This window comes from Cucurbitaria berberidis (genome assembly GCF_010015615.1).
Source record: "Cucurbitaria berberidis CBS 394.84 unplaced genomic scaffold K460scaffold_4, whole genome shotgun sequence".
Taxonomy (NCBI): Eukaryota; Fungi; Ascomycota; class Dothideomycetes; order Pleosporales; family Cucurbitariaceae; genus Cucurbitaria; species Cucurbitaria berberidis.
In genome coordinates, this window is record NW_024468938.1 from 211,887 (window position 1) to 232,807 (window position 20,921).

The window sequence follows — 20,921 nt, forward strand, 5'->3', positions numbered from 1 at the left end:
GTCTATTCGTAAGGCGTCGTCTATCGTAAATGACCATGATGGCATGATGTTCGTAAGTGGAGCAACCTGTGCTCTCGTAATTTGAGTGGAGCCATTATATATGCTATTGGGCTTGGGTGGGTGGTAGAGGGTTGCGTATCAAGGACGCGCCGAGGTAGATTAGTCGGTGTTATCCACTTGCTCTCATGACGGCGACTTCTTGAAGCTCTTCGGAGGCTGTGATGCGGATGGGGACTGGCCGAGTCCGTCTGTGAATGGCGAGTATGGCGCCGTGACGGTATGTGGCGGCGCTCTCATTCCTGACTTGGCGCGTGGCGGTTCTGCTGCACCTGGCCACTTCTTCTGCTCTTCGTGTAATTTGTCCAGCGGCTCTCCAACTATGTGGTACTTTGCCCAATTGACTGGAGGACACCGAACTACATTCTGAGGTTGTGGTATCGCGGGAATCTTGGCGGGGCCTAGCTTTGCCCCCGTAGCTGCCGAGTCCTTGCGCTCATCTGTACTGGGCTGCTCTGCCTTGATGTCTTGCTCATGGTCCTGCGCTGGGTCGACTAGACCAGACAGTGTAGGAGTAAGAATGTCGTGGTAAGACTGCGATGCTTGCGCTCGTTGCTCTTGCAGTGAGCGTGCAAAGGCTTGCGGGTCGGAGACGGCGGCAGCCTTGAGCTCTTCCAGTGCCTTGAGGTCGCGCTTGCTCTTTTCTCGCTGCAGCTGCAGGAGCGATATGGCGGACCGCAACGCTATAGCATCCGGATTCTCGCTCTCGGATATTGGTACAGAGGGAGGCTGCTGTCTGAAGGTTGCTGTTGGCGGAGCGACGACGCGGGGCCGGGCTGCTGTGGGCTCAACAGGAGCTAGCTGGGCGACGGAAACTGTGGGTGTGATGGGGGACACAGGCGGGCGGTCAGGGGAGGCCGAGTCGGAGTGTTTTGGCGAGCGGTCGGACGAGGTTGAGGCGTCGCTTGGAGAGGCAGGGCGAGGGTTTGTGTCGACCAGGAGCGCTGGCATGGCGGCGTCGTGGATGGACGTCTCCAGGCGTAGAGCCGGAGAGTCCTGGCGGATAGCGATCGGCCGGCAACCCACGACAAGGCAATGTGGAGGGAGAGGTCAGACCGCGTGGAGGCCTGAGAGCTGTACGAGTGGACTGTACCGCAGCAGGGTAGATGTCCGGCTATGCGTCGCCGCGCGTGGTGGCGGCGATTAGGCGCTTTCTAGAGTTGGGCTTCGCTCGTCCATGCCAGATACAAGGTGCGCTGCGTGGAGTTGAGGTTGAATATATTGTACAAGCAAGCGACTGCACTGGAAGCCTACGCGCGCTTGTTGCGCCCTTGCAGCCTGTGCCGTGCGCTGAGGGGTGGCGGTGGAGACTTGCGGGAAAGAAAAAAAAGATTTCCCAGGCTTGGTGTCGGGACTGCGGAGAGGTCGGCTGGAATTTGACCTGGTTATTTATCAATCTCACGCCTGTTTCCAGCCACCAAGTCAACGGTTGCACACATCGCCAGCTTCTAGATGGTATCAAGATGCAGGCTTGCTTAATTACGCGAAAATCTGATAACATGGTCCTCCTCCAACTGTCCGAATTCGGCAAACCGCGACCCGCCTGGGACACGAACGGCCACGGTGAACGCGGAAGAACTATCGCGCCTAAGGCCACGGAAGAGCTACAGCAGTGGAACATGGCGAGCGTCTCCGTCAGGTCTGGAAGATGTGCTTGCATGTGCAGACGATTGCTCACCTCCCTCTGTCTGATGTTGCTTCGCCATGCCACGCTGGGTGGGTAGGTAAGACATGTCTACTTACCGCGAGTCATGGAAGACTAGTTGTAAAGAAGACGCCATTGATAATGAACGGGTCGACACAGTCAATCAGCAATATCAACAAGACACGGGAAAGACACTTGGCCGTTGGCCGTTGGCCGTGAGACTGAGACTGAGCATGGTTCAGCCGTGGCAAGAAAGCCACTGGAGCAGTTCACCAAAACGCCAGCGCCTGGTTGCCAATGACAATGAACGGATACCCAGTCCGGGCCATGACCTGATTTCCACAAGCTGGTCTATCTCCCGTAGCGCATATCGTAAAGCTATCCTTCTGTGCAGTGAGGAGTCGTCTCGTCGTCGTCGCGGTTCAATCGAGTCCAAGCCCACCCGTTGCGCCTTCCACCTGTTGCAGCAGACCCAACTTGATTCAAACACCTGCACTGCCCATCTCACTTCATCCACCTTCCTCCTCTTCCTCCTCCTCCTCCCCCAAACTATCACCTTGTCTGCATCTCCATCCTCAGCTATCCACACTCCGCCTTGCGCGAAATATGCTGCAGCCCGCCCACCGCCTGCCAATCAAAGCGCCAGTCTCCACCAAGTCGCCTGTCCCAGCTAAACCACAACGGTCCATCCCCCGAGATAATTGCCGTTACCTAGGTGTTCTCTCTGGCCATGGCGTCCAACGCAGACTTGACAGCGCCTTCGCCACCTGCGCGGATACCAAAGCTGAAGTACAGAAACCCGCTGCCTTCGGATCCAGACTGTCCATCACCCCGCACATCCCAGGACACTGCAATTCCCTCTTCTCACTCCCAAGAGGGTCCCGCGACCTCGGATTTCAAGCCTGTATCGACCAGCTCCCGGCCGTCCTTCGAGACCGCCAGCCTGACGTCACCCAGCCTGGCTTCTACGTCGTCGAGTGCGACATCCTCAAATGACTCCAGGTCATCCAAGAAAAAGAAAAAGACTGGCTCGGTGCTCGGCTTCCTTTCTCTAAAAGAGCCGTCCCAGGTCGCTCTGGAGCAGTTTGCTGAACACCAACGCAAACAGACGGCCACGAAGGGATCTTCAACACCAACCTCAAAACACAGCAGCAGTACCTTTGTCGGCAAGCAGCTTCCTTCCAACGTGCCCAAGGTGAACTCAAAATGGGACGGTGTTCCAGCCGCGGCCAAAAACAGGTCTTCCATGTCAAGCGTATCAACCAAGGACAACAGGAGTAGCTTATCCTCCCGAGGCTCACTGAATGCGCAACTCAAGGCTGGACCCTGGAACGATTCCAAACTATCCGTCATGTCGGATGGCACTCGCAACCCTCCGAATTCAATCGCATCGGCCGCACCTTCAGTTTCAAATTTCGTCGTCGCCGACCATGACTTGGTCTATGGATCTTCACCATCCACCACCACGCTCCCTGAAATGTCCTACTACTTCCCAGATGCCCCTACCATGTCTGGTGCATTGCCAAAGAACTCGTTGGAAACAGAAGGAATCCACGAGCCAATCGCCGGATCCCCACCTAGGCTGCCAGCCTCCACATTAGACTCCAGCCCAATATCGGAAGACCGCGCAGTCTTCAGAGCAGATTCTCCAGCTTCGTCAACTGACTCTGTAGACACAGTTGTCAGAGATACTGCCGACGTCATTTTCAAGAAGTTGAACGACCAGCCCCACCAAAGCTTCTGGGGAGAGGAGCCCATTGTACAACAATCGGATGAAAGCAAGCCAGGAAATGTGCCCGATTCACATGACTTTCTGTTTGGTCCGCCATCGGCTGAGGACACTACAAAGATTGATTCGCCCATGGCCTCGCCACCTGTTTCACACTACGTTCCTACACGGCCGGTGCAGAACTACAGTCGACCTATTGCGTCTAACAGCTTCACACCTCGACCTGCAACTTATCGGTCAACACCGTCGGCCTCAGCACTACCGACTCTGTATGAAGCTTCTGTTGCCAGTACAGAATCTCTCGCTACAGTGCGGGACGACAGTGATGCACGGTCTCTCGCGCCATCCTCCATTGCCCCCTCGGAGCTGTCTGGGCACTGGTACGAATCTCCTCGCGAACGGCTTGGTCTAGGTGGACGCCTTCGAAAGAATGACGTTGTACCCTGGGATGACCAAGGACAGTCGCTAGGTAAGCCTAAAAGAAATCGTTTATCGATGTTTGGGATAGGCACTGCGAAAACATAGGCTGCTAGGGAAAGCTTGAGCGTGAGCTAACTTTCACCGCATAGCATCTTGTGTTCGTCAGTCCTGATCCACGATCCTTGCATAAAATTTAGTCTTCAGTGTTGTCCAGCGTTTTTTTTTTTTTGCACTTTCTTCGCTCTTCGGAGTCGTTACCTACGGCCAAACGCCGGACGCCAGTTCTTCTCGCAGAGATACCCAGTTTGCGCTCTCAGAGTCTTTCGCTCCGTTTCGGGGACGATAAATGTCTACCATCTAGCCGCCTTTCACTTTATGTTTAATACGAATCATGACGAATCTCTTGTTCTTCGTCGTAACTTTTGCGGCCTGTATATATCTGCGGATGTGGTTTATTATTATATGAGGGAGTCAGCCGTGGGGTCAAGTCCGCTTCTAGTTGACTGTCAACCCACATACTGTACGGGAACGAGTACTAGGCAAACACTTTGCTTCGACGCGTACAGTTAATCGAACCGTTAGCCACAAGCGGAGTCTTACCATGACCAGTTTCACATGCGACATACTAATAATCTCAACTGATGAGGTAAAGCATTGATAATGACGATATATTGCCGGTTGACCATCCTACACAGCCGCCTTCTCTCCATGTTACCCTATATCTTGCATCTGCTCACTGCTTCTTGTTCTTCGAATAAATAAAATTCGCAGCCACAGGTACCAATTGATTCTCCTCCGCCCAATCCCTCACTCCACCTCTCTCCTTCCCCGTCCCCCAATGCTTTCGATCCTTTGGAGCCCTCAAATGTAGTGGCTCCGTCGTTCCGTTCTTCGGGGCAAATACTAGAAACACGTAGCGATGCTTGCCAGTCTTCGGTGGCGGGCCAGGCGGCTTGTACTCAACAACATCATCAAGACTACCATACTTCGCTGAATCGTGCCCAGTGAGTCCAAACTCGGGAAGTGGCAAGATGGAGAATGTCTTCTGGGAGATGGAAATGTTGGCGGCGATCCAGTGGCACATTTCGCTCCATTCGGGATTGTCGCGAGAGGGCGCATCGGGGTCGGTAAGCGTCACAATGTATCTTAAATCGGGGGTTGTAGCCAAGCCATCGTGGGCTGTCTCGTCATGTAGGCTAATTGCAGGCTGTTTCTGGAGGTATTTAGGTTTGATGGTGTTTCCTAATTTGGCATGCTCTTTGGGCCAGGTAACAGAGAGTGTGAGGCTGGGGAGAAAGTCATTGATTACTACAACTTGATTAGTAACTGGTGTATTGGTGATTGGATAAAGAGAGGGATCGATCGATACCTGTAGGAATGATCTCGGCTTTCCTGAGCCTACTACGAGTTAGTGAAAATGAAATGTATGAGGTACACCAGAAGGCTTACTCTGATCGCACAGTTTGCACATTCTTGGCTCCATATGAGTGTAATAGTTGCTGCTCGGTCGGTAGAGCAGTTGCAATTCCGTAGAGCTGAAGTAAGCAAGCTAGCCCTGCTGCGGCCTGGAAAAGCATATTGTTGAATCGAGCGTTCAATGCGTCAATGAGATATAACTACAATCAATTCGCTTCAGTAGATCTCGGAATCGATCTCCAGCAGGGTCCGTCGAATTGTAGTGTGAGGAAAGCGTGCTGTCGCGTGAAATGGTTCCTGTGTTGGAGCTTCCCCACCGTGTCGTCATTCGTGTGCCTCACCCTGCAGATCGACGACCATTTCAAACCACGCTCTGATTGGGTAACACTAACCTCGAAATGACATCGGAAAGCTTTTGAGACTCATTCGCATAATCATTTTGGATATGGTTACTTTATGGGGTATTTCAATAAAAGCGCTTAAGCAACAGAAGACAATGAACCAAATCTAGCCTTCTGGGTACAATGTTCGCACTATTTGTGCCTCGCAGAACGCCCTGCTACTCGTCACGAAACCCATGTTTGTAGAAACTTGGTACTCCGTCAGCTCCTGAGCTCCTCTCCCCGTCATCGTGCCTGTACAGTCGTCAAGAAGAACACAGTCCCATCCGTACGAGTAGGCATCGGACATGGTCCCAAACAGGCATTGGTCGGTATTGACTCCAGCAAACAGTAATGTTTGCTTGCCAGAGGCGCGCAGATATTCGTGCAAAGGCTCTTCTGTGGACCACAGTCCACTCATTCGCGTCTTGTCGAAGAATAAATCACCAGGTTGAGCAACAGCTTGGAAAGGCTCGTAAAGGTCAGCGTTCCAAGTCCGCTTGAACAAGCACCTTCCCTGGCCCTCCGGTAGCTGAGCGCCTAGTCCAACATGCCACCCCAAGGTGTTGCTGAAACCTCGTTGGACTGCGGGTGCCATGGTTTTCATGTCATGCTCAGTAATGCCCCAGTTGAGCCAAGCAATTTGAATTCCTTCACTTCGGCTTCGTTCAATGACTTTCAAAATTGGTTCAATTGCAGCAATGCCTGCGGCATGATCCCGGTAGATTGGATGGATGAAGTAGTTCTGCATGTCGACGACGATCAAGACTGAGGTTCCAGGGTCGATCATGAAGCCAGTATGGTTACGTTTGTCTTCGTCGCAATCAAACACCATCTTCTGCTCCGACCCTCGGGACAGGTCGAACTTTTTGGTGGCAGGTAGAAAAAGCCATTCCCCTTGGCCCCCGAATGGGATGGGGGCTGTACATTTGATAGTGCCAACTGTAACGTCGTTGTATTGATCTTCGGTAGTAGTGAGGAGGAGAGAATCCGAGGCCATAGGACGTGGAAGAAGGGTGCAGCTAGGAGGACGAGAGTGGAGAGAAATAAATATCAAGCAGGAAAGAATGTAGTGTAGCTTGACTTTGTACTACTTGTGAGATTGCGCCTGCTTCCTTTGTTTGGCGGTCAACCTGATAACGACCTTATCATTCTGATAGGCTTCCATCGGGAGGAAGGTTTTGGTCATGGGACACGGTTCCGGCAAGACCTCGATGGACTGTTCACACCTATTACTTGGTACGGACGATCGAGACCGCTGGAAAACCCAAGGTTTCACCAACGCTCTTGGATGCGTCCCAACACTAAAGGACCGTTGGGATCCGGCGATGGTCAAGTGGTCCCCAGATTGTGGAGATACGACCCACAGATCAATTTGACAATTTGGTGCTGTCGCATGGGGCCGTGTTTTCAAAAGCGATAAGGCTGGTGACGGAAGAGATAGCCGTCGCCTTTGGGTACTGATAGACCGACAATACCCGATGCGCTCCATGAAATTCAACAGCTGTTGACTGTATTCAAACGCAAACAGTGGGCACCTTTCATGTCGCAGCGTAGGGAAGAAAGAGAAGCATCGTGAGCTTTCAAGGTAGGCCAATGTATTCACAGTGCGATGCGTCGTCTGTTTCATAGCCGCTACATAAGCATGTAAAAGAGATACAGGCTTCAAGAGGAGGCTCCCCGACAACTCGTTCCACGAATAAATCACAGACGATGGCGGCGCCTCTGTGAGAGTGCCGCTCTCCTAGAAGCTCGGTGTGACGTGTCATGTGGTTGAGTGGAGGTTCTCTGGCCTAGATTGATAGTAGATCCGGGCTCGATGCCGCATCCGTCGAGTGCCGCAGCGATAGGGGTGGCGATATTTGCATGTTGTAGCTGTAGACACATGGGTTTGAGTGCTGCTTTGACGCGGAAATGATTTGTCTGCTATTTATGCAAACAACGTCCAAACTTCTCCTTTATGCGAAAGGCTGGCGACATGGGTTTGAGATTGCTCGATGTGGGGACTACCCGGAGCACGTGACTGCGCCCCATAGCAAAGCCTTGGAACGTGAAGCGAGGGCATTCGCCATGACGATGCAGCTGCAGCAGAGGTAAACTCATCACGAGCCTCTTGTCCCAACGAAGCCGGCATCAGCCACGCCTTCCTCACCGATCCTCCATCTGTGCTCCGCAACACGCCGCATTCTTCGCGAACCGATTGAAGCCTTTTATACACTCCAAAGTCGTGTTGTTTGTCTGTTTGAGATCACGCCCAACCCGTCAGGAGCCAGGCACCGCACACATCCACCACCAGCGCCATGACTTCGCTGGGTGAGGAGCTGCTCAACATCGTCAATAGACTTCAGGATCTTGTCTTCAACACCATCGGAAATGATTCCCTCGACTTGCCTCAGATTGTATGCGTTCCCCATCCGTGAAGGCGAAGGCGACAGAGCAGAATAGGCTTCACGAGGCGCTACCTCTATCTACCAAAGTGTATACTGACCATACCAGGTCGTTGTAGGGTCGCAGTCATCTGGAAAGTCATCGGTGCTTGAGAACATCGTTGGCAGAGACTTCCTGCCTCGAGGCAGCGGCATCGTCACCAGGCGGCCACTGATCCTGCAACTCATCAATCTTCCAAGCGACGAAGATGCAGACGAAAGCGACGAAGTCCACGTCCCACATACTCCTGCAAGCGTAGCCGCCGGCCAACAAGAATGGGGGGAATTTCTACATGTTCCCGGACGGAGGTTTTACGACTTCAGCGAGGTCAAGCGCGAAATCGAGAATGAAACCTCGAGGATAGCAGGAAACAACAAGGGCATCAACAGGCAGCCAATCAATCTCAAGATTTATTCTCCGCACGTCCTCAGCTTGACGCTGGTCGATTTACCTGGTTTGACCAAGGTCGGTATTTGCAGTTTTTTTTCTTCTTTTTTTCGCAAGGGATAGAGCTGACGGCTGCAGGTACCCATCGGCGATCAACCTACAGATATCGAGAAGCAGACTCGCAACCTCATCACCGAGTACATCGCGAAGCCGAATAGTGTAATCCTCGCTGTCTCGCCCGCAAACGTTGACCTCGTGAACTCGGAAGCCTTGAAGTTGGCCCGACATGTTGATCCTATGGGCAAAAGGACGATTGGTGTCCTTACCAAGTTGGATCTCATGGACCATGGCACAAACGCTATGGATATTCTCTCTGGACGCGTGTACCCACTCAAACTGGGTTTCATCGGTATCGTCAATCGTTCGCAACAAGATATCCAGGGCAACAAGTCGCTTTCGGATGCTTTGCAAGCTGAGCGGGACTTTTTCAAGCACCACCCGGCATACAGGAACATGGCGAATCGGTGCGGCACTCAGTTCCTTGCGAAGAGCCTGAACCAGACCCTCATGGCCCACATTCGGGATCGATTACCAGACATCAAAGCACGGTTGAACACATTGATGGGGCAGACGCAACAAGAACTAGCAAGCTACGGCGATGTAGCATTCACTGGAAAGGAGCATCGAGGTTCGCTTATCCTCCAACTCATGACCCGCTTCGCCTCATCGTTCATCTCGTCCATCGATGGTACATCTACAGAAATCTCGACCAAGGAGCTGTGTGGTGGTGCCAGAATCTATTACATCTTCAACTCGGTCTTTGGCAACTCCTTGGAGCAAGTAGATCCGACAGTGAACCTCTCAGTTTTGGATATCCGCACAGCCATTCGAAACTCGACCGGTCCTCGACCCAGCTTATTCGTACCTGAGCTGGCTTTCGACCTCCTCGTCAAGCCCCAGATTAAATTGCTAGAGATTCCCAGTCAGCGTTGCGTGGAGCTTGTATACGAGGAGCTCATCAAGATATGCCACACTTGCGGATCCACCGAGCTGACTAGATACCCCAGACTGCAAGGAAAACTTATCGAAGTTGTGTCTGACCTTCTGCGAGAGCAGCTAGGGCCTTGCTCGCACTATGTTGGCTCATTGATTGATATCCAGCGAGCCTACATCAACACAAACCACCCCAACTTCCTTGGTGCAGCTGCGGCTATGTCGTCGGTGATCAACGACAAGGAGCAGAGGGAGAAGAAGATTGCTATGGAGCAAGAGAAGAAAAGGCGAGAGCAGAGGAGGATGAAAGAGCTCAATGGCCTCAACGGGGCAGGGAACCCCGAGGATGGCGAAGAGGCAGAAAACTCAGTCGCAAAACCCCTCGCAGTCCGAAAACACCAAGCGCAATCCAGTCGCAGTATGTCGCCAGCAGTCGGACGCTTGATCAATGGTACTTCTAGCAGTGCGCTGAACAACCGTAACCGATCTCCACCAGCTAGCGGAGCTCGCGATAGCTTTTTGACCTACTTCTTCAGCAAGGATAGTCAGACAGCATATGCTAGCCCGGCACAAGCGGCAGAGCAAGCGGCGCTCGAGAACCGTCCTGGAAGTCGGCATGTTAGCCAGAACACTGAGCCTAGCTTTGCTCAGAGCATTCGGAGAGGTGACACGAGGCAACCCACTCACGTGTTGGAGATGCTTCCGAATGATGATGATTACGACAATCCAATGAGTCCTATGATTCGGGAGTCCTTTGAAGGTGGCTTCGTAAGTTTTCTACTTCTCTTCTCTAAAGAAAGCCAAACTAACACTCCACAGCCCTCCAACCCTGAGTCCGCACCCGCTCTTACGGACCGGGAGGCCCTAGAGACCGAACTCATCCGCCGTCTCATTTCCTCATACTTCAATATTGTTCGGGAAACCGTCGCGGATCAGGTTCCCAAGGCGATTATGCACCTACTAGTCAACCATTCGAAAGATGTTGTTCAGAACAGACTCGTCTCATCACTCTACAAGGAGGACTTGTTCCAGGAACTCCTCTATGAAGATGACACTATTAAAGCAGAACGCGAGAAGTGCGAAAAGCTGCTCAAGACTTATAAGGAGGCGGCCAAGATTGTTGGTGAGGTACTGTAAGAGATACTGTTTGGATTACTTGTAGGTTTACAAAATGTGCGAATAGTCGCTCGCTGTACTTGGAAACGGACGCTGTTCTCTTAGCTCATTGATTGTGCCGCCATACACAAGCAGGTCAGCGTCAGGAGGCTACTTTTGTCGGTATTTTTTTGGCCTCCTGTGCGCGTTTTTCTACTCTTCTGCCAATGCCTGACTGTTTAAGCGTGGCAGGGCGTTTGGAGGGTCCTTTTTTTGAATTAGATGTCGAAGGAGTGCATGTATCATAGAGTACGGTGGATGGATGAGCTGAAAGATGCACAGTGTATAGAATATATCACTCCAAAGTCAAATGCTACTCCAGATACGTGGTGTTGAGCAAAGACGTGATATTGATCAAGAAGTAAGCATGTATATTGAAAACGTGAATAACCATTGTCTATACTGTACAGATGGTACAAAATACAAGAGGCTGATAGCGCGCACCACTATTGACCGCCTTCTCGCCATCCGCCTCCTTGCCTTTTCGGGCTCGCTCGAGATGGCCGTATTATGTCCATGGCAACAAAAGGAATCGTCTCCATCTTCATCCGCTTATTTGGCATCGGTTATTCCGAGCAGTGTGTTCAGGTCTGCGTTGGGGTCGTTGGGGTCTGCCTTGGCTGTAACGATAAGTCAGCTTGTGGTCTTTTCGCTCGTATCTCTGTCGAATCTTGGGCTTCGGCTCAAAGTTTCTCGCGGGGACTCTTGAAAGTGCAACATACCACCAGCCTTTGGTTGTTCTGAGGGGTGCGTCCTTGCCCACTCATTCTTCGCTTGCCTGATCAGTGATTCCTTGTTATCCCAATCCTTTTGTGCAGCCTTTGCCTTGTCGGCTGCTGATAACGACAGCTGGTGATAGGCGCCGTAGAAGACTCCGAATCCGAGGGCGGACCATCGGAAGACCTAGATGCATCCCATTAGCACCATCTTTCATTTCCCAGGCTATGCAGAGCGCTGTGCAGCCCTCTCAAGCATGCGGAGGGTTTGTTGCAAAGTGTAGGCGTACATTAACCCCGACGGAAGTAGACATGACGACGGGTCGTGCGAGGGCTTGCGATAGCAGCTATCGAGCTCGTAGATGACCAATGGCGGAGAAAGCGGATTGGCGACGACAAGGGCACCGCTTTTCGAGGTCCGGAAGGCTGTGACGACGGCGTCGGGGCGGATGTGGGAGGTTGGGCGGAGGAGCTGTGAAAGTTGAGGTTGGACCTCGCGCAAGATTTGGGTCGGGATGGATCGCGAGAGGCGGCTAGTGCGTCGGTCCCTGGCTGGCAGACAGCTTGGCGCGATTTTGGGAGCTCGACAACGACACGCGTCTGGCTTTGCATTGTACTTTGTTTGGTCTCTATATAAGAGGTAATTAGAAACAAAGGGAAAGACATGTAGCCTCCAGCATACTGAACATGGCCAGGGCTTTGCACCATCAACCCCGACACAACCAAGCCGCCCATACTCCACGTCTCCGCCATGGAATCCACAATGCAGCAGCGGCGCGATGAGATTCTTGCAAAGAAGGCTAAGCTCGCCGAGCTGAAGCGCCAGCGCGAACTGAGGAAGCAGGAGTCCGCTAGTAGGCAGTCTCTAAGTGGCAGCCCATTGGGAGAAGTACAGCAGCCCCTCAGCCGCGTTCCAATAGCTGCTAATCAACAATCAAAGGTACTATCGCCAACACCAAGGCGAAGCGAAGACCTCGACCGAAGAACCGATGTCACCAATCTTATCAACAGCATACTCGGAGAAAGCAGACCGGGCTCTACGCAACCGGGCTCGCCAGCCGGCGCAGGACGAGCAACACGACCCACATCTGTAGTCAGTGCAGGACAGCTTAGTAGTGACAATGAAGGATCGTCAGGCTATCAGGCGCCTAGTGGCATGGTGGACCGGGAAATGCAGACTCTGGCAATGGGGCCACTAGCTACCGTCTACGAGTTCGATGGCCAGGTCACAGACGAGGTCAAGACAGAAAAGGAGGTCATCACATACAGCAAGGGCGTGCAGGCGAGCATAGACTGGAGTCCGCCAAGGCCGAGAGGAGCTGGGGGGAGCGACACCGAACACGATGAGAGCCCTACACGGTCACCTAAGAGCAAGAGGCTGAGCCGGAGACAGAAAGAACGAGACGAGGAGATCCGGGCACAGTTGCGGAAAGAGATCGAAGACGAGATCAAGGCCGTGCAACAAGCGCCTCCAGACGGTGCAGCACCAGCAGGCTCAGACGAGAACTTCCCATTCAAAACGTTGACGAACGAGGAATTGACCGCCGTCGAGAACTCGGAAGAGTTCATCGGCTTCGTGGAAAGGAGTACCAAGGTGCTTGAGCGGGCCCTCGATCAACAACTAGGCTACGACATCCTAGCAGACTATGCGCTCGGTGGCGTAGATGTTGATGACGAAGATGAGGGATACGGTTCAAGTGGAGGCAAGAAGGGTAGGCGGATAAAAGAGATTGCACAATTTTGGGATGAGAGGTGGAGTAAGAAGAGGATGGTCTCGGACCTGGCCTTCTCGACAAAGGTACTACTGACTTCCAAGACTACATCGTTGGTCGTTATTGACAGCATTCCTAGTTTCCAGAGCTCGTCCTCGCATCCTATACCAAGAATCCGTCCGCTCCACATGATCCAGATGGCCTCATTCAAGTTTGGAATCTACATATGCATGACCGACCAGAGTACATCTTCCATGCTCAGTCCGACATCCTTACTGCAAAGTTCTCTCCCTTCCATCCCAACCTCATCATCGGCGGTGCATACTCAGGTCAAGTGCTGTTGTGGGATACCCGCGCAAAGTCTGCACCAGTGCAGAAGACGCCGCTCACAGGCTCTGGTCACACTCACCCTGTCTATTCGCTCGACATTGTTGGTACACAGAACGCGAACAACATCATCTCGTGTTCAACGGACGGCGTCGTGTGCGGTTGGACGGTCGACATGCTCTCACAACCACAGGAATTTTTGGAACTAACCTCACCTCCACCAGCAAAGACAGACGATATGGCAGTGACGTGCATCGCCTTCCCGCAATCAGATCCAACCTACTTCCTTGCCGGCACAGAAGAAGGCTCCATCTACCCCTGTCACCGCTACGACCGCGCAGGCGCCAAAGCCGGCGTCGATGGCCGCGTCAAGTACGCTGGCCACGCCGCACCCGTCATGAGCCTCGACTTCCACCCCGCCAAAGGCCAAATCGATCTAGGCGACCTTGTCTTATCGTCGAGCGTCGACTGGAGCGTTAAGCTCTGGAAAGTGCGTCCCCCTGCGGCAACTGGCGCAACCAACCCCACCACGCTCGCCGGCGGCACCCAACAAGTGCACCCGGTGCTCGACATTGCGCGCGAAGACCTCGTCTACGACGTCCGCTGGTCCCCTACCAAGCCTTCCGTCTTTGCCTTGGTCGATGGCGCAGGCAGCTTAGAAGTCTGGGATCTCAACGTTGATGTTGAGGTTCCAGTACAGTCTGTCAAGCCGAGTGATGGGAAGAGGGGTGCGTTTGCAGGCCTGCCGAGTGGACTAGGGTACATGAATCGCAGTTTGAATAAGTTGGCTTGGGAGAGGAACGAGGGTAGGCGGGTCGCGGTGGGCGGCATGGATGGCGTAGTGACGGTGTTTGAAGTTGGGAGTGAGCTTGGAGGTGTGGAGACCAGGGCGGAGGAGTGGAACGGTGTCAAGAGGCTGGTCAACAGGCTTGAAGGTCATGGCGAGGTTAATGGAAAGTGAAATTTCATGCGTGGGGCTTCTTCTAGAAAGCATGGTGATGGGCGAAGGGGAGCGGGAACAAAAGGGAGTGGTCCCTTGCAGACGGGACAGCGTTTCTGATACGTTCGTTCAGCACGAGCATTACCTTGGAGTTGTGCTTTTCAATCGACATACCCCTTTATTGTAGCGAATGGATACCTGTTTTCCACAAGGTCAGTTTGGTTTTTGACAGGCACATACCATGCTTTCCAAGTTGCAATCCCATCTAGCGCTCGAGGGAAGGGGTAGTGAGTGTTGCGGTGTAGCGGTGCATCTTCTGTAGTTCTCACTGCCCTCCGTCTATTTGTTATGCTTCTATCATTCTCTTAGATCACAGTCAATCATACCACTCTTATATAAATACTACTCTACGGATGTCATGGCACATGGGGACGGGCCGTTTGGGCTGAATGGCGTCAAAGTTACTGCGGTCAGACACGTACGTACGAGTGAACATGGACGATCCGCTAAGAGTATGTGTTAGATGCTGTAGATCAACAAGGTCAAGTAATAGGGTGTAACATTGGTGGTCTAGAGCTACTTTGTCGCCTCCCCGCATCGTTCCTGGGCCGTGGTGGCTTGTGTGGCTGAAGTTGGGACCTTCCTATGGTCCAAGCGGGGCCAGCCCCCGTCAAACTTCATACCGACATCATCGATTGAGAGCAGGTTTCCGACCTGTGGCTCCTCGGGATTACAACATGAACTGCAAGCCTAGCAAATGACAGCGAATGGACCTGTACAACTCTCAACATTATTCTTATACTCGGCATGCTATCTACCATGTTAAAGGTGTGACAATGCCCCAACGACGCGGCCCTGATTAGCTTCTGCTCTATATGCTCATGAAGTTAGCCATGTTTGGTCTTTTCTTCAAACTTGTCCCCACGCTGCGATGGCCTACTCCTCTTGTGCATGACGTCAATCACGACAAAGTGTAATTGCCTTCTTCTTCTACTTCGCAATAGAGGCCGACGGAATCCAAGAAACTGACGTTGATGCAATTAGTGCGATAGACAACTGCATCTCCGCTGTTCAAATATACTTCCCCTACGAATCAACCACTCCTACAAACTATACCTCCTTGTGCGAACAGTATTTATGGCGTGTCGCGTACGTACTCTTTTCTTCCTAATCCACTTCCACTTCTCTCCAGCATGAGATCGTCTTGTCGAGTCACAACAAGGACAATTCCACTTACTCGTCTTTCGACATAGATGTTACGACGACCATGCCTCGACCCCATCCTCACACCCTGATCGGGCGACCATAGAAATGGACATGCACGCGTACTGCCGCGTAGCAGGGAGCGTCGACGCCACCAAGGTGCAGCGCCAATACCACGCGCAACGCAGACAAATCAACAGCATCCTATCGAGCATCGGAGGCGAAATATCTTCGTTTCTGTCAAGTGCTAGTGTTACAATTGTCCTGCCTTCATTGGCTTCGAGGTCGCCTGTTGCGAGTGTCGCGCCGTCAGCTTTTACCACGCCTCCAGCAAGCGCTGTGCAGTCGATGAGGAGTTCGGTATCTACACCGGTCGCACCTGCATCGAGCGCGCGGAGTAGTGTGCCCACGCCAACCCGTTCTCTCACCCAGGGTCTCGCTACGAGTTCGAATTCGGACGTCTCGCAGTCTATTGCGCAATCGACCTCTTCTCCTCGAGCAGCCTCGATCTCGTCTACCCGCTCACGCCCCTCAGCAGGCCTCATCGCCGGTGTCGTGATCGGAAGTGTCGCCGTTCTTGTCCTTTTCGGCATCTTGTTGATGTTAGTCCTTCGCCATAAGAGGAAGAAGACTTCTACGAAAACATCTGCCGCAGAGAATGGAGAGGGCAATGTCGCTGTCTATCGCGGTGAGCCGTCTGTTGAGACTATTACTGCAGAAGAGAGTATAGTAGGAGACGAAAAGACTGTCTATCAATCGCGCGAACCGCCATCCGAACCGCCACCCTTACCCAGGGAAAATGAAATGCCAACAAGTGCGAATGTGTGGGAACTGGATGCGCGGGAACGGCCTCCGCCCGTCGAGCTGGAAGCGGGGAATACATACATTCCCTACAAAACTCCCGATTCGAAGTCCGCCCACCTGCCTGTGGGACATGAAGCTTGAATTTGAGAAGGAAAAGACGAAATGGAATGGAATATGAAATCACGACTGTAATGAACTCGGAAAATGCATGGTCATATAGGGGAAATGAATCACTTAAAGAGCCTGAAGTATTTCAAGCAATGTGAATATTGGAGCGCAAGTTATTTTCCCCATTTCCTCCCGGCGATGAGGGTCGATAGCTCGGTTTCCAACTTGATGAGCCCATCTCTCCCGGCTTACAAGATTTGACCTCTCAACGCCCCATCTTCACCGTCAACGATTTCCCGCTGATCGACTTGTTCAATTTCTTCTATTCTTCACAATTAACGCCCTGAAGTCTCATACAAACAACACTCCTGCCGCCCCGGCCAACGCGCCAGCGACTCCCATCCTCCGGTATACTGGAGCTGCAACGCCCGTACTTTGCGCCCCAGCGCCCGTCCCCGACCCACTCGTCACAGTTCTCGTACTCTGAGTCGTCGGCGTGCTCGTTGTAGTCCCACTCTGACTAACCGACGTGCTCACCGTCGACCCACTCGAAGGCGATGTAGCTGATCCGGTACTAAATGTCGAGTCCCTACTCACAGCACTCTGGATATTAGAGATCACCGTACTGTCCGACACTGATAGTGATGGCAAGGTGGCTGATGGAGCAATCGAGTGCGTGAGCAGGTGCTGCGAGGACGATGGAAGTAGATTCTCGGTTGATGCGGTTGATGCGGCGGCTGGGGTGCTGATGTCCACTGTGAAAGGTTCGCCCCATGTTACTGTGGATTGCTGTGAGGAGAGGCCGATGAGGGAGAGGAGAGTCGTTTTGCGTAGTGTAGATTTGCGCATCTTTGCGATTGAGCCGGTGAGCGTAATGATTGGCCTTGTTGTCGGATCTAAATTCGACTTTAAGTGTTTTGCTGGTCCTTGGTAGAGCTGAATAAAGTCTAATGACTTGTCGTGGTTTTGTGCTTTTCACGCCGCTGCAAGTCAAGTAAACCGCAATACCGCCGAGTTGTCTTCCTAGAATCTTGGTAGGGCCTTTGATATAAACCCGTCAACTCCTCCGGACTGTCATCATGCCATTTCCGTAGCGCCCCGACGTCTGACATATTTCTCCCCGCACTAAGGTTTGTGACAGCTATCTTGTCGCACTGGCGTAGAGAGACAGTTCAATTCGCGGCGTGTGGTTGGCCGTCATGATGTTGGTTCGGGTCTCCGCATGCATGTGCGGCTGCCGAAGCCGAAGTTTCCATGCCGCCTAACTACCACCTTTCAGCAATGACGGGGCACTTTTAGCTACCCCATCATAGGGAGTTTTTTGTCCGGGTATTTCTTTAGACCAGCTGCAACTGTGATTCCATTAAACTGTGACTGAAATTGGCCGTGGGTATAGTATTGAAACACTTGCTTGAAACCCGAGTGAGCATCGGTACTTCGATTGTTAGGCAAGAAAATACGAATCGAACTCGTACTACTCTGGACTCCTGGCCATATTAGTCAACAATATTGAGACAATTCGAAAGCAACTTTAAATGTAAGGATGGTGATTGAGAATGCCGTCATGCAAGTTGATTATTGAAAACATGAGACTGTTGATTGTACTCCTCTATTCTCTGTGATGATTACTTGAAAGTTTTCCGCTCCAAAATTTCACATCCTCTCCAGTCGCCTGAAATTTGATAAGACCCTTGTTCTCATAAAGTTCAATGGCTCGCGCTACGCTAGAGCGTGATGTGACGTCTTCTCGCGATGGTAAACGAAACAGTTAACGGAATGACGCCAACGCAGAGGCTATGCTCATACGCCACAGGTGTAGTTGGCCACTGGCTCAGAGGCGAGGGTTATGTAGATGGCTTTCGGGAAAGAAGATCAACTCGGGATTTACCGCGAATCCCTTCGGAAGCACTAAACTTGGATAGCACATAGTGGTTCCTAAGATTTGCAGTGTGGGCTATATAGTCCGATGTGTGTGCTGTGAAAAGTAGGGGTATGCGCGTAGATGTGCGGCACTACCAACAGTTAGTGTTGAAACCCAAGTATTCGCCTACTCAATTGCAAATAAGAGATGCCTGACAAGAAAATCGCGCGAAGAAAGAAGCTTTTAAATGCAACTCTCATGTGGACGTTGACGACCATGCGAGATGGAGATGCGTCAACGATTAGTCTCAGGAGACATCCCGCAGTCGTGCATCACTGTCTACACACCTACAAGCTTAGGCTTCAGTCATCTAACCATGCCGGTAAATCTGCTCAGCCGCCTCGTGTCTATCCCGCATGGAGAGCGTGCAGGTTTGCGATTCACCGGATCTTACCCAGCAGCTGACACAAATCGTATCCCTCTCAGCCTTGTACTCCGGTCCCCGCTTTGAATCCTCCGATCCTCATACGTTGCCACCTCCTTGCGTTAGCGCCATGCAGACTTTTTAACGCAGGGTCAGCGTTGTCCCCCGCGCCTTTAAAGTATTGACGCGTAACACTGCGGCATGTTGTGGTGTGCGCCTATCCGCTTTGGGACGATCGCGCAATGCTTGTTGAGCTTAGCTGAAGTTTGGTTGTGAGAGCCTATTTCTGTTGAAGAGGTAGGACGATCATAAGCGGGTGCCTTTGTAAGTTCAGTATGGAGAACGTGTGGTACAGACGTATTCGCACGTGTATTGTGGTGGCGTAGAGTAGGAGCAGATGTGAACTGTGGGGGTTTCATGTCTCAGAAAATCCAATGTTGTGAAGGGTTGTTGGACGACATCAGAGGTGAAGTTGGGAGAGAACACGAGATGGCATGATGACAGCCTCGTATCACGACATTGTAATAGATGAGGTGCCACCTAACTCCCTAATTCTTGCGAATGATTGTGGTGACGTGCATTTGCATGAGGTAGTGAGGATAGCATGTGAAGATAAACTTTTATTTTTGGACAAGTACACAAGGCAGCGTGGTTACGAACCTGGATCTCACAGGCTGACAGTCTGCCTGGCGCACAGTACTTCACGGAAGGATGCAGTGCCTCGACCACATACAACATAGTAGGTACAACGGAAAAGGTTGCGCTGGGTATGGGTTTCATATTGTAATCATCTACTACCCACTGTACAAAGCCCTTCTGCGCTAGAGGAAGCAATGCACAGCGTTTTCACCTAGCCCCAAACCACCACAATCACGTACACCTTTGCGCTCGTGACTCATTAACAATTGACTATAAGCAAATCCTCCATATTATCCAACACCAGATTATCGTACACAGACAGATATAGGATCAGACTGCGCAAGCAACCGCTTAAGCAAGGTAGACAAAGGCGGCAATAGCACCGAAGATGGAGGCCAGAGGGCTAGTGGCGAGCGATGAAGCTGCGCCAGTGCTCTGAGGTGCGCCACTTGTACGGGAGGAGCTGGGGGAGCTGGAAGCCTTGGAGCCAGTGGGCTTGGACGACTCCGAAGCATGAGAAGAGCCGCTGTGGGAGAGAGTGGCTGAAGCAACGGTGGTGTTGGAGCCCGCAGATGAGAGACTGGCGGCGGCGGACTGAGCGCTTGAGGCGGCGCTGCTGATCGCAGCAGATGCAGATGAAGCGACAGATGAAGCTGCGGACGAAGCAGAGGCTCGGGCGGATGAGACGGCAGAGGAGACGGTGCCGGATCCTCCAGAGATGGGGAACTGGGCGGAGTAGTTGACTACATCTCCCTGCTTGACCTGGAGAGCGTAGTCGGAACCAGCTGGGAGGGTCTTGGGGGCGGTCCAGCTGAAAGAACCTCCAGTGGCAGTGGCTAGAATTGGGTTAGCGCCTTGTAGATTGCGTCTTCCACTCAGATAACGTACTGGTAAGGGTATCAACAGTGTTCAGGTTGGTCTCAGCTCCCTTGCGGAGGATGAAAGTAGTCGGGGTGTTGTCCTTGGGGGAGTAGGTGATGGTGTAGGTCTGGCCGGCAACGACACCGTCCTTGGGAAAGTCGTTGATCTCAAGAGCAAGGACGGCAGCGATGAGGGCCGCGCCGGAGATGACAGTCTCGAAGAAGCGCATATTGACGGTAGTATCGGGTTGGTCGATTAGGTGGGTATTTAAGTTGTATGGGTATATGTGAGAGATGGATTGAAGGTTTTGTACAGCTTGGGAGGGAAAGAAGGGATAGTAGTGGGAGGCGCCCCGAATATAATAAGAAAAACCGCTGTGATGGCTGGGCACAGCTGACAATTGCGAAAGCTAGTGTCCGGGTGCCAGAGCAACGGTCTAGGAGGCTAGGACGCATAATTAGGTGCCCAAAGTAGTATAGCTTGGGATGGAGCTATTGAGTTCCAAGGTTAAGCTCCAATCGGCTATTGGCGTCATTAATCGACCCTCTACCCATGAGCCCCCTTTTTCCCACCCCTAGCCCAAAATCATTCACTTCAAGCACCCTTGGCACCATCTCCCAATGAGCACGCCAACCGCTGTGTCTTCCGGCTAGCTGATGCGAGTTTAGCCCGGAGCGCCCCCTAGTGAATCTGGGGAAATTCAGGGGCTGAGACTGC

At 52.3% G+C, this 20,921-nt stretch overlaps 9 protein-coding genes across 9 annotated transcripts; 4 read left to right on the forward strand and 5 right to left on the reverse strand.

The window, feature by feature from the left end:
- Nucleotides 1–183: 183 nt before the first annotated feature.
- Nucleotides 184–1,008, reverse strand: K460DRAFT_289308 (uncharacterized protein; the record flags this gene model as incomplete). Its single annotated transcript, XM_040929111.1, has 1 exon — nucleotides 184–1,008. One exon carries the CDS (start codon nucleotides 1,006–1,008, stop codon nucleotides 184–186), a length of 825 nt encoding a protein of 274 aa, XP_040785250.1.
- A 1,099-nt stretch (nucleotides 1,009–2,107) lies between these two features.
- K460DRAFT_133137 (uncharacterized protein) lies at nucleotides 2,108–4,125 on the forward strand. Its single transcript, XM_040926693.1, has 2 exons — nucleotides 2,108–3,900; nucleotides 4,001–4,125. The coding sequence occupies exons 1-2, from the start codon at nucleotides 2,433–2,435 to the stop codon at nucleotides 4,021–4,023; spliced, it is 1,491 nt and encodes a 496-aa protein (XP_040785251.1). The 5' UTR covers nucleotides 2,108–2,432; the 3' UTR covers nucleotides 4,024–4,125.
- A 459-nt stretch (nucleotides 4,126–4,584) lies between these two features.
- Nucleotides 4,585–6,647, reverse strand: K460DRAFT_378017 (PEBP-like protein; the record flags this gene model as incomplete). The annotated part of the gene is made up of 3 exons (XM_040935035.1): nucleotides 4,585–5,159; nucleotides 5,301–5,350; nucleotides 5,791–6,647. The coding sequence occupies 3 exons, from the start codon at nucleotides 6,645–6,647 to the stop codon at nucleotides 4,585–4,587; spliced, it is 1,482 nt and encodes a 493-aa protein (XP_040785252.1).
- A 923-nt stretch (nucleotides 6,648–7,570) lies between these two features.
- On the forward strand, nucleotides 7,571–10,958 carry K460DRAFT_367650 (dynamin-1). Its single transcript, XM_040933611.1, has 4 exons — nucleotides 7,571–8,046; nucleotides 8,144–8,539; nucleotides 8,600–10,222; nucleotides 10,274–10,958. Exons 1-4 carry the CDS (start codon nucleotides 7,948–7,950, stop codon nucleotides 10,589–10,591), a joined length of 2,436 nt encoding a protein of 811 aa, XP_040785253.1. The 5' UTR covers nucleotides 7,571–7,947; the 3' UTR covers nucleotides 10,592–10,958.
- Nucleotides 10,959–10,962: 4 nt separating this feature from the next.
- On the reverse strand, nucleotides 10,963–11,819 carry K460DRAFT_367651 (uncharacterized protein). The gene is made up of 3 exons (XM_040933612.1): nucleotides 11,616–11,819; nucleotides 11,332–11,512; nucleotides 10,963–11,229 (listed from the first exon to the last, which is right to left on the reverse strand). Exons 1-3 carry the CDS (start codon nucleotides 11,637–11,639, stop codon nucleotides 11,162–11,164), a joined length of 273 nt encoding a protein of 90 aa, XP_040785254.1. The 5' UTR covers nucleotides 11,640–11,819; the 3' UTR covers nucleotides 10,963–11,161.
- Nucleotides 11,820–11,914: 95 nt separating this feature from the next.
- Nucleotides 11,915–14,693, forward strand: K460DRAFT_367652 (WD40 repeat-like protein). The gene is made up of 4 exons (XM_040933613.1): nucleotides 11,915–11,965; nucleotides 12,021–12,214; nucleotides 12,266–13,123; nucleotides 13,177–14,693. Exons 2-4 carry the CDS (start codon nucleotides 12,089–12,091, stop codon nucleotides 14,323–14,325), a joined length of 2,133 nt encoding a protein of 710 aa, XP_040785255.1. The 5' UTR covers nucleotides 11,915–11,965; nucleotides 12,021–12,088; the 3' UTR covers nucleotides 14,326–14,693.
- Nucleotides 14,694–15,024: 331 nt separating this feature from the next.
- Nucleotides 15,025–16,611, forward strand: K460DRAFT_133199 (uncharacterized protein). The gene is made up of 3 exons (XM_040926694.1): nucleotides 15,025–15,277; nucleotides 15,349–15,453; nucleotides 15,558–16,611. Exons 1-3 carry the CDS (start codon nucleotides 15,180–15,182, stop codon nucleotides 16,450–16,452), a joined length of 1,098 nt encoding a protein of 365 aa, XP_040785256.1. The 5' UTR covers nucleotides 15,025–15,179; the 3' UTR covers nucleotides 16,453–16,611.
- On the reverse strand, nucleotides 16,533–17,422 carry K460DRAFT_367654 (uncharacterized protein). Its single transcript, XM_040933614.1, has one exon. It carries the CDS (start codon nucleotides 17,266–17,268, stop codon nucleotides 16,771–16,773), a length of 498 nt encoding a protein of 165 aa, XP_040785257.1. The 5' UTR covers nucleotides 17,269–17,422; the 3' UTR covers nucleotides 16,533–16,770.
- A 2,272-nt stretch (nucleotides 17,423–19,694) lies between these two features.
- Nucleotides 19,695–20,433, reverse strand: K460DRAFT_288782 (uncharacterized protein; the record flags this gene model as incomplete). The annotated part of the gene is made up of 2 exons (XM_040929073.1): nucleotides 19,695–20,179; nucleotides 20,232–20,433. 2 exons carry the CDS (start codon nucleotides 20,431–20,433, stop codon nucleotides 19,695–19,697), a joined length of 687 nt encoding a protein of 228 aa, XP_040785258.1.
- Nucleotides 20,434–20,921: the final 488 nt, after the last annotated feature.